The sequence below is a fragment of the Rattus norvegicus genome, chromosome 8, assembly GCF_021556685.1.
Source record: "Rattus norvegicus strain SHRSP/BbbUtx chromosome 8, alternate assembly SHRSP_T2T, whole genome shotgun sequence".
Taxonomy (NCBI): domain Eukaryota; kingdom Metazoa; phylum Chordata; class Mammalia; order Rodentia; family Muridae; genus Rattus; species Rattus norvegicus.
In genome coordinates this window covers 48,195,901-48,213,130 of record NC_141541.1, presented here as the reverse complement: position 1 = coordinate 48,213,130, position 17,230 = coordinate 48,195,901, and the positions used below count along the sequence as shown (strand labels likewise).

The 17,230-nt window shown below is 39.7% G+C and overlaps 1 protein-coding gene across 1 annotated transcript; it reads right to left on the bottom strand.

Annotated features, from left to right (window-relative positions):
- Positions 1-493: 493 nt before the first annotated feature.
- Tmem225 (transmembrane protein 225) lies at positions 494-3,170 on the bottom strand. The gene is given in 4 exon segments (NM_001024359.1): positions 494-822; positions 1,517-1,651; positions 1,922-2,068; positions 2,872-3,170. Coding segments are annotated over 4 exon segments (696 nt in total). The 5' UTR covers positions 3,053-3,170; the 3' UTR covers positions 494-589.
- Between the last annotated feature and the right edge of the window lie 14,060 nt (positions 3,171-17,230).

Here is a 17,230-nt window from a genome sequence, read left to right as displayed (position 1 = left end):
CGGTGGTCCTGTCCTAGCTTATGCTTGTTGCCACTGAGCCCGACACATATACCATTTTGCTAAACACTTAGGAAGTTTGTTGGAAATCATTTATACAGCAGCATTAAAGTAGAAATGAGAACATGATGTAAAATCACCATCCATCCATCCATCCTGAAAAGTATTTTATTATGGGAAGTGAAGGTAAAATTAGGAAAATGTCTAGAGGGAAATAATTTTTTATTAAAAAATCTTGCAATAGAAATGTAGAAGTAATAAAAAGGACATAATCTTAAAAATTAATAATGATGTTTCCACAGGTGTTTATCGTAATGGTTAGCCTTCCATTCAATATGTTCAAAAGATTACACAGCAAAATTAGAAAAAGTATTCCTTATGGTTAGAGTTAACAGTGCAGCAAATACTATTCATTTAAACCTTTTATATTAATGAAATAGAACAACTATAGGGGAAATCATTTATCAGGCCAAGGTTTAAAAACAGACATTTTTCTGAATCTTTCCATTGCCATACAGATGAACGATTGGAAACATACAGCTAATTCCATAGCAATGACAGGATGACAGTATGAAAGGTGCAGACCATCAAGTCACAGAGCCCAGGTCACACGACGTGATTGGAGATGTGGTTTGGATATGGAACCCTCCTTGCCTGGCATATCAGAGTGCATATGGACGATACTTCGAGGCATTTCCGATCGTGGAGGAAGTGAAATAACTTGGATTGTATTCTGAGTCATTGCTTTGCTGCTACTTTCTGTGTGGGGTACACAGAATTTCATGCACGCACATCTGTTTGTGCACTGTATGAAACTGAAGATACCTAGGGACAGAGAAGCAAGGGATCAGGATTAGTGTACCACGGAGAGATGTAAGATCACTTCCTTCCAAATATTTAGAAGACCCTGACCCCTGAGCTTTGTGAACACTTCCCAGCTTCACTCAGAGGAAGTGGAATTTAGCCACAGTAACTTCAGTGTTTCTCAGCTCCCTTGGGAGGTGTGTTTCTGCCTGGGTTCCTTGGGGGAAGTGCAATTCTTATAAAATTCTATGGCTTCCCAGGAGAAGGGGACCTCCTGTCTTGTTGGGTCTCTTTGGCATTACTACAACTATATCTGGCTACTATCGCTAGCTGTCTTGTAATTACATGGGCACCAAACTCTATTCCTTGAATCCCTGTCCTCTCTTACCATGATTGAATACCTGTTCTTACCCATTGTCATTGGTGGCGTCTTTCATGGTTTTTAATCTGCATTTAAGTTGGAAAGGTACTAAAAGGAGAAGACAACGAATGTCCCTGGAGTCAGGCATAGCCTACCATGTCCAATTTCAGCTTTCTGCTCCTAAGAACCCTATTTAGAGAGTTAGTCCAGGTGATTTTTTTTTTCATCCTTTAAAGTACAGACTTTGGTATCTTCTCTGATTCTCCATTTTTGTCATTTCATATTTCTCTCCCTGGCTGTGGACTGAATCTCATCTCTCTTTAAGGTCCCCAGGGCTGAGGGGAGGATACTTACCACAGGTAAGAAAGAGGGCGATGGTTAAGTAGATGGTGAAAACTATCCATTTGGTCTTGTAATTAACGAAGTACACATACTGACCTTTATTTAGCTTGTGATGATACACAATGATTGCATAGAACAAAAGGCAACCTAGTGTTCAAAAGGAAAAGTCTTATTCTCAGGAAGTTTAAACCCATTAGTCAAGTCTTCACTCCCATTCACCCTACGGTGAGAGGAACAACACATCCCGCCCAGCACGGCTGTTCCACAGAGTTATCCTAAGTCAGTGATAGATCTAATTCAGAAACAATATGTACCCTTGAATCAGAGAATTGGAAAGCTTAGCTATTTAAAGATTGCAGATTGGAACCCGCAAGCCCATTGCAACTTCCATCAATAGCAATGAAGCCAGGAAGCTACCTGTGAAGAAACTCAGGAAGCCAATAAGGAGATGCACACACTTATTTTGAGAAATCATGTAGGTGAACTGCAGACCTATGATCAAGTTTAGATAGATGGAAATGTTGAGACTCATCATCATCATCCGTCTGATTGCCTCCAGGCTCTCTGTTGGGAAGCAGAAGCTATATTGAGAGAAGGATATATATTTCTTCTAGACTCATTTCCACGATTGCCCAGGTCAAACTTTCATGAGGGTCAAAAAAAATCAGAATACAGAGGAGAGAAAAGGAATAAAGAATAAAGAGGCAATATATTCAGGACAGAAAAATTGAACCAGCAGAAGTTTAGTGTCTTTATGAAAGTCTTTATAACTCATAGGTCATTAAGTATTATACCATCCCATTTGCTCCCAGAGTGTTAAAATCTATATTCCTTTAGGCCAGTCATTTTCTTCATACCCACATGTGACTACTTGTACTGACTATTCTACTGCTACTGAATAGGTTTTTCAAAAGTTCAGTGCTTAAGCTGAGGTGGTGGCTCATGCCTTTAATCCCAGTACTTGGGAGGCAGAGGCAAATGAACATCTGTTAATTTGAGGCCAGCCTGATCTAGAGTGAGTTCCAGGACATCTAGGGCTACACAGAGAAAATGTGTCTTGAAAAGACAAAAACAGGGGTTGGGGATTTAGCTCAGTGGTAGAGCGCTTGCCTAGGAAGCGCAAGGCCCTGGGTTCGATCCCCAGCTCCGAAAAAAAGAACCAAAAAAAAAAAAAAAAAAAAAAGAAAAGACAAAAACAAACAAACAATCAGTGCTTAAATCACTGAGACCCCAATCTTTTCTTCCAAACATCTACATGACGAAATTTTACAGCAAATGGCTTACAGTTGCCTGAGAAAGTTGCTCCCAGGAATAAAGGGTAAGTTGATTTCTCTTCCACCCACCACTTTCCATATTATAGTTCTGACCTTCAGGCCAAAAAGGAGGACAGCATCCCAGCCATGGACTGTGGGTAACTTTATCTTTTCTCACTTTGGGAATCAATTCCACCCAGTTTTCCATGATGAGTCCTGCTATCAACAGAAGTATGGCCCCAGAGGAGAAGAATATGTTGGCAGCCTGGATACTTCTGTTTGGAATGCGCATCATTGTGGATAAAAATTTCTACCAGAGACTACCATCAATGTTTTATATGTCCTTGATTTGATTAGTCAGAAGATGCAGGATGAACTCGGGATGTTCACTGACTGCAGAGATGTTGACAGAGACGTCAGTAGAGGTAGATAGAAGCTGAAGTAATCTGAAGAACAAAAAAGATAACTTCCTCCCTTTACCACTCATATAAAGGGCAGACTGTTGTCAGAGCAACAAACTGCCATGGAATCCTCTGTCTGTTGGTTTGACCCTTGACCTTGGTACTTAGGGCATTGGAACAACCAAGGTTCTTTGAGAGAGTTTTAATGTGGTGAGGTCTGATTTCACACACAGACACACAGACACACACACACACACACACACACACACACACACAGAGAGGGAGAGAGAGAGAGAGAGAGAGAGAGAGAGAGAGAGAGAGAGAGAGAGAGAGAGATCGATCAGGAATAGACTTCAAAGACTTGAAGGGCTTCACTAAAGAGGTCCTAGTTCTATATTGCAGTCAGAATATTTGTGTAGGTGTTAGTGAATCTCAGTGGAGTCTGTGAAAAGGAGAATCCTAAGCTCTTTTGAATGAGTGCTCAGTTAGTTGGCATCATAAGAGGAAATACCCATCAGACATTTTGGATGTGTTGTAGGACCTTGGGTTTTCAATATGGTTTCTCAAAGAAGCCTCTTTAATTAGGCTTTGAGGGAGACTCAAGCTCTGAAACTCAATTTGTCCTGCTACACTGGGCCATTTCATTCCACTGTCTTCAATAAGGCATAAGAATCACTTTCTGTTAGAACTGCCTTTTTAACTTGGCAGAGAACACGTTCTATGTAGTCCTTAAGGAGACATCATGGTATGCACTAGGTTTGTATCCAGAGGGATGCTCTAAAGCTCCTTAAATGCCTTTTGCTGAGCTAAAAGTGAAACTGTCTTGACATGCTTCTTTCCCTCCAATTAAAAATTTTTTCCTTTTATTGAAAACACTCATTTCTCATTCAGAGGATCCTGATTATAGTTCTCTCTCCCCTCCCAGTTTCTCCCTTCCACCTGCCCTTCAGAATCTACTTCCTTTTTGTCTTACTAGAAAAGAAAAGACTTCTAAGTGATAGCAACCAAACATGACAAAATAAAATACTATTAGATGAATTAAAATTTTTATTGGATATTTATTTATTTACATTTCAAATGTCATTATCCCCTTTCCTGGTTTCCTGTCCATAATTGTCCTATCCCATCACCCCTCCCCTGGCTTCTTGAGGGTGTTTCCAGACCCACCCACCCACAACCCTGCCCTGATATTCCCCTATACTGGGGCATCGAACCTTGGCAGGACCAAGGGCTTCTTCTTCAATTGATGCCCAACAAGGCCATCCTCTGCTATATATGCAGATGGAGCCATGAGTCTGTCCATGTATACTCTATGCATGGTGGTTTAGTACCTGGGAGATCTGATAAGTGGATATTGTTAGCATCTGCCTCTGTATTTGTCATGCTTTGGCAGAGCTTCTCAGGAGACAACTAAATCAGGCTCTTGTCAGCATGCACTTCTCAGCATCGGCAATATTGTCTGAGTCTGGTGGCTGTATGTCTATGAGCTAGATCCCCAGGTGGGGCAGTCTCTGGATGACCTTTCCTTCAGTCTCAGCTCCAAACTTTGTCTCCACATTTCCTTCTATGAATATTTTTCTTCCCCTTTCTAAGCAGGACTGCGGCATCCTCACTTTGGTTGTCCTTCTTGACCTTCATGTGGATTGTATCTTGGGTAATCTGAGCTTTTGGGGTAATATCCACTTATCAGTGAGTGCATAGCATGTGTATTTTTCTGTGACTGGGTTACCTCACTCAGGATGATATTTTCTAGTTCAATCCATTTGCCTATGAATTTCATGAAACCATTGTTTTTAATAGCTGAGTAGTACTCCACTGTGTAGATGTATCATAATTTCTGTATCCATTCCTCTGTTGGAGGGCATCTGAGTTCTTTTCAGCTTCTGGCTACTATCAATAAGGTTGCTATGAAGATAGTGGAACATGTGTCCTTGTTATATGTTGGAGCATCTTTTGGGTATATATATATATACCCGAGTGGTATAGCTGGGTTCTCAGGTAGTACTATGTCCAATTTCCTGAGAAAACTCCAGACTGATTTCCAAAGTGGTTGTTTTAGCTTGCAATCCCACCAACAATGGAGGAGTGGTCCTCTTTCTTTATATCCTCTAGAACATCTGTTGTCACCTGAGTTTTTGATCTTAGCCATTCTGACTGGTGTGAGGTCCAATCTCAGGGTTGTTTGATTTGCATTTCCCTGATGACTAAGGATGGTGAACATTTCTTTAGGTGCTTCTCAGTCATTTGATATTCCTCAGCTGAGAATTCTTTGATTAGCTACGCACCCCATTTTTAATAGGGTTATTTGATTCTCTAGAGTCTAACTTCTCGAGTTCTTTGTACATATTGGATATTAACCCTCTATCAGATGTAGTATTGGTAAAGATATTTTCCCAATGTGTTGGTTGCTGTTTTGTCCTAATGACAGTGTCCTTTGCCTTACAGAAGCTTTGTAATTTTATGAGGTCCAATTTGTTGATTCTTGATCTTAGAACATAAGCCATTAGTGTTCTGTTCAGGAAATTTTCCCTAGTGCCCCTCTGTTTGAGGCTCTTCTCCACTTTTTCTTCTATTAGTTTGAGTGTATCAGGTTTTATGTGGAAGTCCTTGATCCACTTGGACTTAAGTTTTGTACAAGGCAATAAGAATTGGTCAATTTGCATTCTTCTACATGCTGACCACCAGTTGAACCAACACCATTTGTTGAAAATGCTATCTTTTTTCTACTGGATGGTTTTAGCTTCTTTGTCAAAGATCAAGTGACCATAGTTGTGTGGGTTCATTTCTGGGTCTTCAATTCTATTCCTTTCATTCCTTGCCTGTCTCTGTACCAATACCATACAGATTTTATCACTATTGCTCTGTGATACAGTTTGAGGTCAGAGATGGTGACTCTCCCAGAAGTTCTTTTATTGTTGAGGACAGTTTTCACTATCCTGTGTTTTTTGTTATTCCAAATGAATTTGCAAATTGTTCTTTCTAACTCTATGAAGAATTGAGTTGGAATTTTGATGGGGTTTGCATTGGATCTGTAGATTGCTTTTGACAAGATGGCTATTTTTACAATATTAATTCTGCCAATCCATGAGAATGGGAGATCTTTCTATCTTCTGAGATCTTCAGTTTCTTTCTTCAGAGACTTGAAGTTCTTGTCATACAGATCTTTCACTTGCTTTGTTAGAGTCACACTGAGGTATTTTATATTATTTGTGACTCCTGTAAAGGGTGTTGTTTTCCTAATTTCTTTCTCAGCCTGTTTATTCTTTGAGTAGAGGAAGGCTATTGATTTGTTTGAGTTAATTTTATATCCAGCCAGTTTGCTGAAGTTGTTTATCACATTTAGGAGTTCTCTGGTGGAATTATTGAACTCACTTAATGTAGTATCATATTATCTGCACATAGTGATATTTTGACTTCTTCCTTTCCAATTTGTATCCTGTTGCCCTCCTTTTGTTGTTTGATTGCTCAGAGTAGGACTTCAAGTACTATATTTAATAGGTAGGGGGAGATTGGGTAGCCTTGCCTAGTCCCTGATTTTAGTGGGATTGCTTCAAATTTCTCTCCATTTTAATGTTGGCTACTGGCTTGCTGTATATTGCTTTTGATATGTTTAGGTATGGGTCTTGAATTCCTGATCTTTCCAAGACTTTTAACATGAAAGGGTGTTGAATTTTTGTCAAATGCTTTCTCAGTATCTAATGAGATGATCATGTGTTTTTTTTCCTTTGAGTTTGTTTCTATAGTGGATTATGTTGATGGATTTCCATACATTGAACCATCCCTGCATCCCTGTCTACTTGATCATGATAGATGATTGTTTTGATGTGTTCTTGGATTTGATTTGTGAGAATTTTATTGAGTATTTTTGAAAAGATATTCATAAAGGGAATTGGTCTGAATTTCTCTTTCCTTGTTGGGTCTTTGTGTGATTTAGGTATAACTGAAATTGTGGCTTCATAGAAGGAATTGGATAGTGTTACTTCTGTTTCTATTTTGTGGAATAGTTTGGAGAGTATTGGTATTAGGTCTTCTATGAATGTCTGATAAAATTCTGTACTACTCCCATCTGGTCCTGGGCTTTTTTTGGTTGGAAGACTTTTAATAACTGCTTCTCTTTCTTTAGGAGTTATGGGACTGTTTAGATGGTTTATCTGATCCTGATTTAACTTTGGTACTTGGTGTCTGTCTAGACAATTGTCCATTTCATCCAGATTTCCAGTTTTGTTCAGTATAGGTTTTTGTAGTAGGATCTGATGATTTTTTTTAATTACCCCAGTTTCTGTTGTTTGTTTCCCTTTTCATTTCTGAGTTTGTTAATTTGGATACTCTCTCTGTGCACTCTGATTAGTCTAGCTATCTTGTTGTTTTTCTCAAAGAAGCAGCTCCTGTTTTTTGTTTTTGGTTTTGTTTTTTGTTTTTGCTTCTTTGTATAGTTCTTTTTGTTTCCACTTGGTTGATTTTAGCCCTGAGTTTGATTATTTCTTGCTGTCTACTCCTCTTGTGTGTATTTGCTTTTTTTTGTTCTAGAGCTTTTAAGTGTGCTGTCAAGCTGCTGATGTATGCTCTCTCCAGCTTCTTTTTGGAGGCATTCAGAGCTATGAGTTTCCTCTTAGTACTGCTTTCAATGTCACATAAGTTTGGGTATTCTTTGCCTTCCTTTTCATTCAATTCTAAAAAGTCTTTAATTTCTTTCTTTATTTCTTCCTTGACCAAGTTATCATTGAGTAGAGCATTGTTCAGCTTCCACGTGTATGTGGGCTTTCTGTTGTTTTTGTTTTTATTGAAGACCAGCCTTAGTCCATGGATAGGATGTATGAGATTATTTCAATCTTCTTGTATCTGTTGAGGCCTGTTTTGTGACTGAATATATCGTCAATTTTGGAGAAGGTACCATGAGGTGCTGCAAAGATGGTATATTCTTTTGTTTTAGGATGTTAAATTTCTGTTAAGTCCATTTGGTTCATAACTTCTGTTAGTCTATCTATGTCTCTGTTCAATTTCTGTTTCCATGATCTGTCCATTGATGAGAGTGGGGTGTTGAAATCTCCTACTATTATTGTGTGAGGTGCAATGTGTGCTTTGAGCTTTAGTAAGGTTTCTTTTATGAATGTAGGTGCCCTTGCATTTGGAGCATAGATATTCAGAATTGAGAGTTCATCTTGGTGGAATTTTCCTTTGATGAATATGAAGTGTCCTTCCTTATATTTTTTTATTACTTTTGGTTGAAAGTCAACTTTATTTGATATTAAAATGGCTACTCCCGCTTGTTTCTTAGGACCATTCCCTTGGAAAGTTGTTTTCCATTCTTTTACTCTGAGGTAGTGTTTGTCTTTGTTGCTGTGGTGTGTTTCCTGTATGCAGCAAAATGCTGGGTCCCCCTTATGTATCCAGTCTGTTAGTCTATGTCTTTTTATTTGGGAATTGAGACCATTAATGTTGAGAGATATTAGGGACCAATGATTGTTGTTTCATGTTATTTTTTTGTTAGAGGTGGAATTTTGTTTGTGTGACTATCTTCTTTGGGTTAGTTGAAACAAGATTACTTTCTTGCTTTTTCTAGGGTGTACTTTCCTTCCTTTTCTTGGCGTTTTCCATCTATTATCTTTTGTGGGGCTGGATTTGCAGAAAAATATTGTGTAAATTTGGTTTTGTCATGGAATATCTTGGATTCTCCATCTATGTTAATTGAGAGTTTTTCTGGATATAGGAGCCCGGGCTGGCATTTGTATTCTCTTAAGGTCTGTACGTCATCTTCCAGGATCTTCTAGCTTTCACAGTCTCTGTTGAGAAGTCTGGTGTAATTCTGATAGGTCTGCCTTTGTATGTTACTTGACCTTTTTCCCTTACTGCTTTTAATATTCTTTCTTTATTTTGTGCATTTGGTGTTTTGAATATTATGTGACAGGAGGAGTTTCTTTTCTGGTCCAATCTATTTGGAGTTCTGTCAGTTTCTTAAATGTTTATGAGCAACTCTTTCTTTAGGTTAAGGAAGTTTTCTTCTATAATTTTGTTGAAGAAGTTTACTGGTCTTTTAAGTTGGGAATCTTTGCTCTCTTCTATACCTATTATCCTTAGGTTTGAACTTCTCATTGTGTCCTGGATTTCTTATTTCTTGGATGTTTGGTTAGGAACTTTGTGTGTGTGTGTGTGTGTGTGTGTGTGTGTGTGTGTGTGTGTGTGTGTGTTTTCTTTGACGGTTGGTTGTTTCAATGTTTTCTATGGTATCTTCTGCCTCTGAGATTCTCTGTTCTATCTCTTGCATTCTGTTGGTAACTCTTGCATGTATGATTCCTGATATCTTTCTTAGATTTTGTATCTCCAGGGTTGTCTCCCTTTGTGATTTCTTTACTGTTTCTCTTCCATTTTTAGATCCTGGATGTTTTTTATTTAATTCCTTCACCTGTTTGGGTGATTTTTTTGTTTCCTCTTTAAGGGCTTGCATCTGTTTACTTGTGTTGTCTTGTATTTCTTTAAGGGAGTTATTTATGTCTGTTTTAAAGTCCTCTAACATCATCATGAATTGCGATTTTAAATCAAAATATTTTTTCCAGTGTTTTGGGGGTATCCAGGGCTTGCTGTGGTGAGAGAACTGGGCTCTGAAGGTGCCAAGTGGCCTTGGTTTCTGTTGTTTGGTACTTTGCATTGCCTCTCGACATCTGCTTGTCTCTGGTGTTAGCTGGTCTTGCAGTCTCTGACATTGGCTTGACCCTCCTGCAAGCCTGTGTGTCAGCACTCCTGGGAGACCAGCTCTCTCCCTGCGGGATCTGGCACAGGGTCATCTCGGGGCATAGACAGTAACTGGAAGGTTCCTGCCCCGGATTGCTTGGTTCCTGTGCACTGAGGGCTCCATGAGGGTTCCTCTTGAGCTAGGAATGTGAGCAGAAATCAACAAAAACTTTCATATTGAAGCTGAACATGGCAACCCAACAGAAGGAAAAGTGTTCCAAGAGCAGGCACAAGAGAAAAATACCTGACTTTATTTACAGAAAGGAATCCCATAAAAACACAAAGCTAATAGCTACAACATATGTGCAGATGACCTGGTGCAAACCCATGTAGGCCTACCTATAGAATTTCCTTCTATGTTTTTTAAAATTTCATCACATAGTACTTTCTTTGTGTCTGAAAGGGTTTCTTTAATTGCCTCAAATACATTCTCTTCAATCCTATGTATTACTTGATAGTAATATATTTTCCTTATAGTTTTAGTTTTGAAAAGACAATGTTCCACATTAAATTCAGTCTTTGAGGTAAGACTTTATGGTTAAGAGAAAAGACTTATCATCTTGAGTTTAAATCTTGGCTCTTCTACCCTTCAGTAATGATCTAGACTTAGAGGTAATGATTTTATATAAAGGTTTTATTAAAAAACAAACCACTGTATGTCAGCAAAGACTTCAGATGCACAGCACTTGAGTAGAGTCTAGCAAATGGTCAATAGTATCTGAGCAACAGCTGCTAGGTTCCTTTGGGCTCTTTACGAGGGGACTACTGTGTAAATCTGCATGAAGGCAGTTTACTGGAAAGTACTCCAGGGAATCACCTATATTGGTATGTCATGGTACTGAGTCAGAGCAGAAATTGATGGAGATGGAGAAACTTAAGACTCTAGAACTCTGTGAACACAGTTTAGTTGACCATTCCAGTGGAAGCCTAGAGGCTAGCACTTCTGGGTTATGGAGACCTGGCACAAGGTTTCAAAGAGAAACAAGATCTATTAGCACCTGGGATAGAGATAATATTTTATCTTAGAACCTGGAAACTTCCTGCCTGTGACCTGAGCATTTACTTTAGTCTAAATTGAAAGGCAATGTACCAATTTCTTTGGTGGAGGACTTTTCTTATTCATTAATTACTTATGTAAGTAAGTAAGTAAGCAAGTAAGTAAGTAAGTAAGTAAGTAAGTAAGTAAGTAAGTAAGTAATTTACATCCCAAACACTGTTCCTTCTGGTCCCCACCTCACACAGTCTCTCCCCATCCCCTCCCCTTCTTCTCTGAGAGAGTGAGGCTTTCCTGGGTACCTCCCCACTCTGGCACATCAAATCTCAGTCTGATTAGGTACATTCTCTCCCACTGAGGCCAGTTCAAACAGTCATGAAGACTGAGCTACCTGTCTACTACATATGTGTTATGGGCATTGTTCTGTCCTATATATGTCCTTTGGTTGGTGGCTCAGACTCTGAGAGTTTCCAGGGGCCTTGGCTTGTTGACAATTTTGGTCTTCCTATGAGGTTCCCATCTATGTCAGGGCTTAATCCTTCCCCCATATCTACAAGAAGTGCCCCTCCTCCATCTAATGTTTGGTTATGGGTATCTGCATCTGTTTCAGTCCTCTGCTGGGTAGAGTCTTTCAAAGGACATTTTTCCTAGGCTCCTGTTTGAAAGCATAATAAAGCATCCTTAATAATGTCAGGGATTGGCACTTGTTCATGGGATGGTTTTTGAGGTGGGCCATATTTTGGTTGGCCTTTTCTTCGGTCTCTGGTCCATCCCTGTGTTTCTTGTAGACAGGATAAGTTTTGGGTTGAAAGTTCTGTGGGTGGGTTGTTATCTTTTTCCTTCCACTAGGAGTCCTGCCTGGCTACAGGAGGTGGCCTCTTCAAGTTTCATGTCCCCAGAGCCTCCGCTATAACAGGTCTCTGGGACTTCCTAGAGATCCACCCACTACTCAGCTGCAGATTTCTATTCATTCTCCTTGCCTTCTGGGCCTCTCTCCTGCCTCTTCCTGTACTTTATTCTGCCTCCCCATTCCCCTCTCCTTCCCCTCTCCCACCTGTTTTCCTCACTCCCTCTGTCTCCTATGACTATTTTGTTTAGCCTTCTAAATGTGATTTAAGCTTCCTTGATTGGGCCTTCCTTCTTGTTTAACTTTTTTGGGTCTGTGGGAGTATGTCATGGGTGTTCTGTACTTTATGGCTAATATCCACTTATCAGTCAGTACATACCATGCATGTCCTTTGGGTTCTGGGTTACTTCACTTTGATGATATTTTCTAGTTCCATCCATTTGCCTGCAAAATTCATGATGTCTTTGCTTTTTTTCCGCCACCCTGATGTCTTTGTTTTTAATAGCGGAATAGTATTTTGTTGTGAAAATATACCACATTTTCTGTATCCATTCTTGGTTGATGGACATCTGAGTTGTTTCATGTTTTGGGCTATTATGAGTAAGGCTGCTATGACCATAGTGAAGTACATATCTTTGGGGGTACGGTGGAGTATCTTTTGGGTATATGCCCAGGAGTGATATAGCTGGGTCTTCAGGTAGAGCTATTTCCAATTTTCTAAGAAATGACCAGATTGATTTCCAGAGTGGTTGTACAAGTTTTCAATCCCACCAGCAATGGGGGCATGTTCCCCTTTCTGGTGGAATACATTTGGTTAAAAAAAATTCCTCTGGAAGTTTTTATACTGAGGAATTGTTATTATAGTGTCTGAAGGTATTAATCAAACTGCCAAGAGGGTAAAGCAATCAACAGTTCTGCATCACTATAAAACCACAGCAAGGAGCAGCAATGGCAAGATAGTCCCCAAGGTGCAGTAGTGGCACATCTACCTTGAGGGTGACCAATAACTATCTAATTGACGTCAAAGCCCACCCAGTAGAAGGAAATTCATGGTGGATACTATTAACCTAGCCAACTGTCTGTGTCTAGTGAGGTCAAGGACTCTAAAGAGAACGCACTATGGTCACTTTTCTAAACCAGTATGTGTTTAATCACATTCTAAATACTTATTTTTAGGCTCATAGATGCATGTAGCTCTTACTCCTCACCAAAGAAGCTTCTCGCTTTTAGCAGATGGAGACCATTACACAAATTACAACTGACCAAGATGCAGAGAACAACTGATCTAGGAATACTCATCCAGCGCTGATCCATCTACAACACAATTACTACACCCAAGGCTCAGGGAATACCATGGAAAATGTGGAGTAAGGTAATAAGAGTTTAAGGACTTGGATGTTTGCCATGAGATAGTATCTTCTATATATGACAGAGAAATTGTACTCATGACCTCTCAATATTATGGTGACCTAAAATAAGACCTTCTTAAATAATGACATCATCATTTGACATCCCAGTGTACATTGGGAAAAAATCCCATAAGGCATAATTCTAAATCCGTCTCTCAACTTTCTTTCTTTCTTTCTTTCTTTTTTCCGGAGCTGGGGACCAAACCCAGGGCCTTGCGCTTGCTAGGCAAGCGCTCTACCACTCTGTCAAATCCCCAACCCCAGCTCTCAACTTTCTTAATGATGTGGCCCTTTAATGCAGTTCCTTATGTTGTGGTTTCCAATGGTTATAAAATTACTTTTGTTGATACTGCATAACTGTAATTTTACTATTATTAATTATAATATTAATATTTTGGAGACCCCAAAGGGGGTCTCAACTCACAGGTTGAGAACCATTGCTCAGGTTAAGAGCTACAGTTAATGTCATCTGAGAGAGAAATACCTCGTCTTCTCTAGGCCTGAACTACAGATATATTATCCAATCTTAAGTCATCAGCTCTCAACACATACACATATGATCAATGCCAAATGGTCTCATTAGGCTGTATTTATATATATACATTTTTAAAATATGTATGTGAACAGTAATTATAGAAGAAGAGGTAATGAATTTGAGAGGAAGAGGGGCATAGGAGAAGTTGGAAGGGGGATGGGTAAAAATTGATGTAAATACAGTACTTACTTTTGAAATCCTTAAACAATAAATTAAACTGTAATTGACAAACATCTACAAAACCCATTTTACAAAACAGCACAGAGCTCTAGATATTGAGAAGTGAAAAACCATTAAAATCTCTATTAAAAATAACCCCAAAATGACAGGATATGAAAAATTTCAAAAATTATAAATAATACTGTTTGATGTAGAGACTCACAAGCAAACATTCGGTGAAGCTTGGGGAAGCCTGAGGAAGGTAGGGGGCAAGGATTGTCAGAACAAGAGGAGTCAAGGACTCCAAAGAAAGTCTGCAGACTCAAATAACCTACAATCAGGAAACCTGCATGGGTCTGACATCGGCCCTCTGCATATATATTATGGTTGTGTACCTTGTGAGACTACCAGTGGGAGCATAGGCTGTCTTTGACTCCTTTAATTGCTTTTGGGACCCCCTTTTCTCCTACTTGTTGTGTCCTCCAGCCTTAATATAAATGGTGGTACCTGCAACTTGATATACCATGTTTGGTTGATATCCATGGGAGGCCTACCCTTTTCTGAAGAGAAATGGAGGAGGAATGGATGGGGGTGGTGTGGGATGGGGGAGGGGCTAAATGGGGAGAATGGAGGGGAAATCACATTCAGGATATAATGCATGATAGAGGAACAAATAAAAAAATACTGTCTAACTGAAACAACCAATTTGCTCTTGCATATTATTTTCTTCTTTCCGTTTGTATGAATACATATCAAAATATGGATGGAATAAAATTTTTCATATTACATATAATTGGTAGTATGGGCAGTTAGATACAATTTTAATAGATCCACAGTTCATTATGTCAAGTGTGTTTTAACATGTTCCTGTGATATACGGGCCATGTTCACGTATATGTCAATGCATCCTGGAATGAGATGGAGTCTGAGGAACAAGGCAGTTTCACTCTCGCATTGTTTTCTTCTCTAGAGGATACCTAATGACCGCTGCTAACAGCAGCATCTTTATGTGGATCTCTTCATATTTTATAAAATAACTGCACATTTCTTGTGTGACCTTCAAAAATATGAGAACTTTAAATAGAACAGCTTTATTTTATATCAATATTGCTGATAAAGAAACCTTGGCTTAGAGAAGTGAGATAAGCTGACCACAGAACACAAAAGCTAACAAAATGGAGGAAATGGGACCTGAGGAAGTTGCAGTGTGTCACACAATATACCCTTTGGCCCAAGCATACTCACTTGAAAATGCTTGCTGCTGTGAGTCATTGGTGTGGTTTGAGGCCTATGGCTTCTGCTGCACAATCCAGACTGGACACTCACTGAGACTCCCCTTGGATATCCTGCTGCTGCCTTAAGGCATGGAGGTCCTGCAGCTTTGGTTCTGCAGAACCAGTCCATTTACATGCTCCAACAGCTTACAGATAGGGTCAGTGTTTGGGCCAGCTCGAAGCCCTGGATCAGTGCCTGATTAGTGGCTTGAGTCAGTTCAGCTACTGTCACGAGGACCAAGTCTCCCACACTGACGTCACCAGAGCTAGCTCTACTGTGTCACCCAGGCCACGGGGGGTGGGGGGCAGCTCCCTCGAGTGCTGTATGCAGAAAGGCTTGCTTCATTTCTTGTCTCCAAGTCCCTGCCCTGGCTTAGCTTACTGATGGGCTGTTACCTGGAAGTGTAAAATGAAATACTTTTTTTTTTATCTCCCCAAGTTTCTCTCGGCCATGGTATTTTGTTACAGCAGTAGAAACTTTGACTAAGTTATCCACAAAAGATTGGAGGCTAGGTTGTTGTTTGTTTGTTGCTGTTGTTGTTGTTGTTATTGTTGTTGTTATATTTATATTCCAAATGTTGTCCCCTTCCCAGTCCTGCCTCCAAGAGTTCTTCATCCCATTCTTCTCTCCCTTTTTCCTCTGAGAGGGTGTTCTCCCCCCACCTCAATCCCCCACCTCTTTCCCCGGGGCAGCAAGTCCCTATAGGATTAGGTGTATCCACTCCCACTGAGGCCAGACAAGGCGGTCCTCTGGCTAGTTTTAAAAATGGGACTCCATCTTTAATTATACCCACACATAAAAGTGTTTTCCCCCAATAGCAGTCTTAGGACATAGAAATGATAGCATCATGGCATTAATGGCTGCAAGATTCACCTTGGAATAATTGGATGTGCTCCCATTGAGACAATTAAGACTTTCCAAATACTAGCTCTAGAGACTGTAAGAAAAACGAAATGATCACTAACTTCATTAGTTTCTTTCTGTTCTTACTGAATTGTGTATGTGCCTCCATGATCCAGTGGTAATGGAGAGAATCCTAAGACCTAGGAATTACAATGAACTTCTGTAACCCTGGAATCTGGTGGGTGAGTTTGTACTTGTACTGTTTCTGGGATTCTCACCCAGGTATTATTTCCCTTCACTTTAAAGTGAAAGGGTGTGTCTGTCTTCATTGGCTCAATGAGAGATGCACGTTGACATTTCTGGTGACATGAAACCCCACAGCAGCAGCCCTCTCTATCTCATGTCTGGGTACTTTGACTCCAGCTTGAAGAAAATACATCCAAGGCTATTTATACAGGGTCTCCTGTAGCTGGAAATCCTAACATATGAAAATAATGTCATGAAGAATCAACATCAATCATGGGGAACTCACATGAAAGACCCTGTCCTCTGCCTGCTGGGCGTAAGGGAAGAAAGTGTTATCCACACAGCACATGTCTATGGAGCATCTGGACACCTGCAGTCAGATGCATTCCATAATACTTGGTCTCAGACTTCTTTTCTTTCTTATTCAGGAATCTTCCTGAGATGGGAACAAAGTTCTTTAGAATAGGATTTCCTCATGTGCAGAAGTAGGTGATGACTTTGCTATACTGTAAGATTGTCTGACTCTACAATTCAGTGAATATTTATGCCTTTAATTAGGCTTATTCTTCCCAATCAGCTAGCTTCTACATGATATTGTATAGCAAATGTTTATCTCACAAATCAACTATTGCATAATGAAAGAGCACATATGCATATTGTCATGATAGGCTGATATAAAATTTCTTTTATTAAACACTATTTATAGCATGTGTAATTCATTCGTTCATAATCTAGGACAGATCTCTATGCATCATGCTGGGAGGACAAATGGAAGTAGAACAGATGGCTACTAAGGGTATTTAATTTTAAAGATAAAATATTTTCTGCCCATGACCACTTCTTAGTTTCCTACCATAGACTGTGGTGACTCCCCAGCAGGCCTTACAGTAGGCAGGGAATAAAAATGAGTAGGCTGAAGTAAAAATGAAACTCCGTTTAGCCTGATTTTATTGTGACCTGTGCTGGACCAGGACTTCTAGCATCTGGTCCAGATCATTTTATTTTAGCCATATCTAAGCACAGCACAATGTTCAGAAA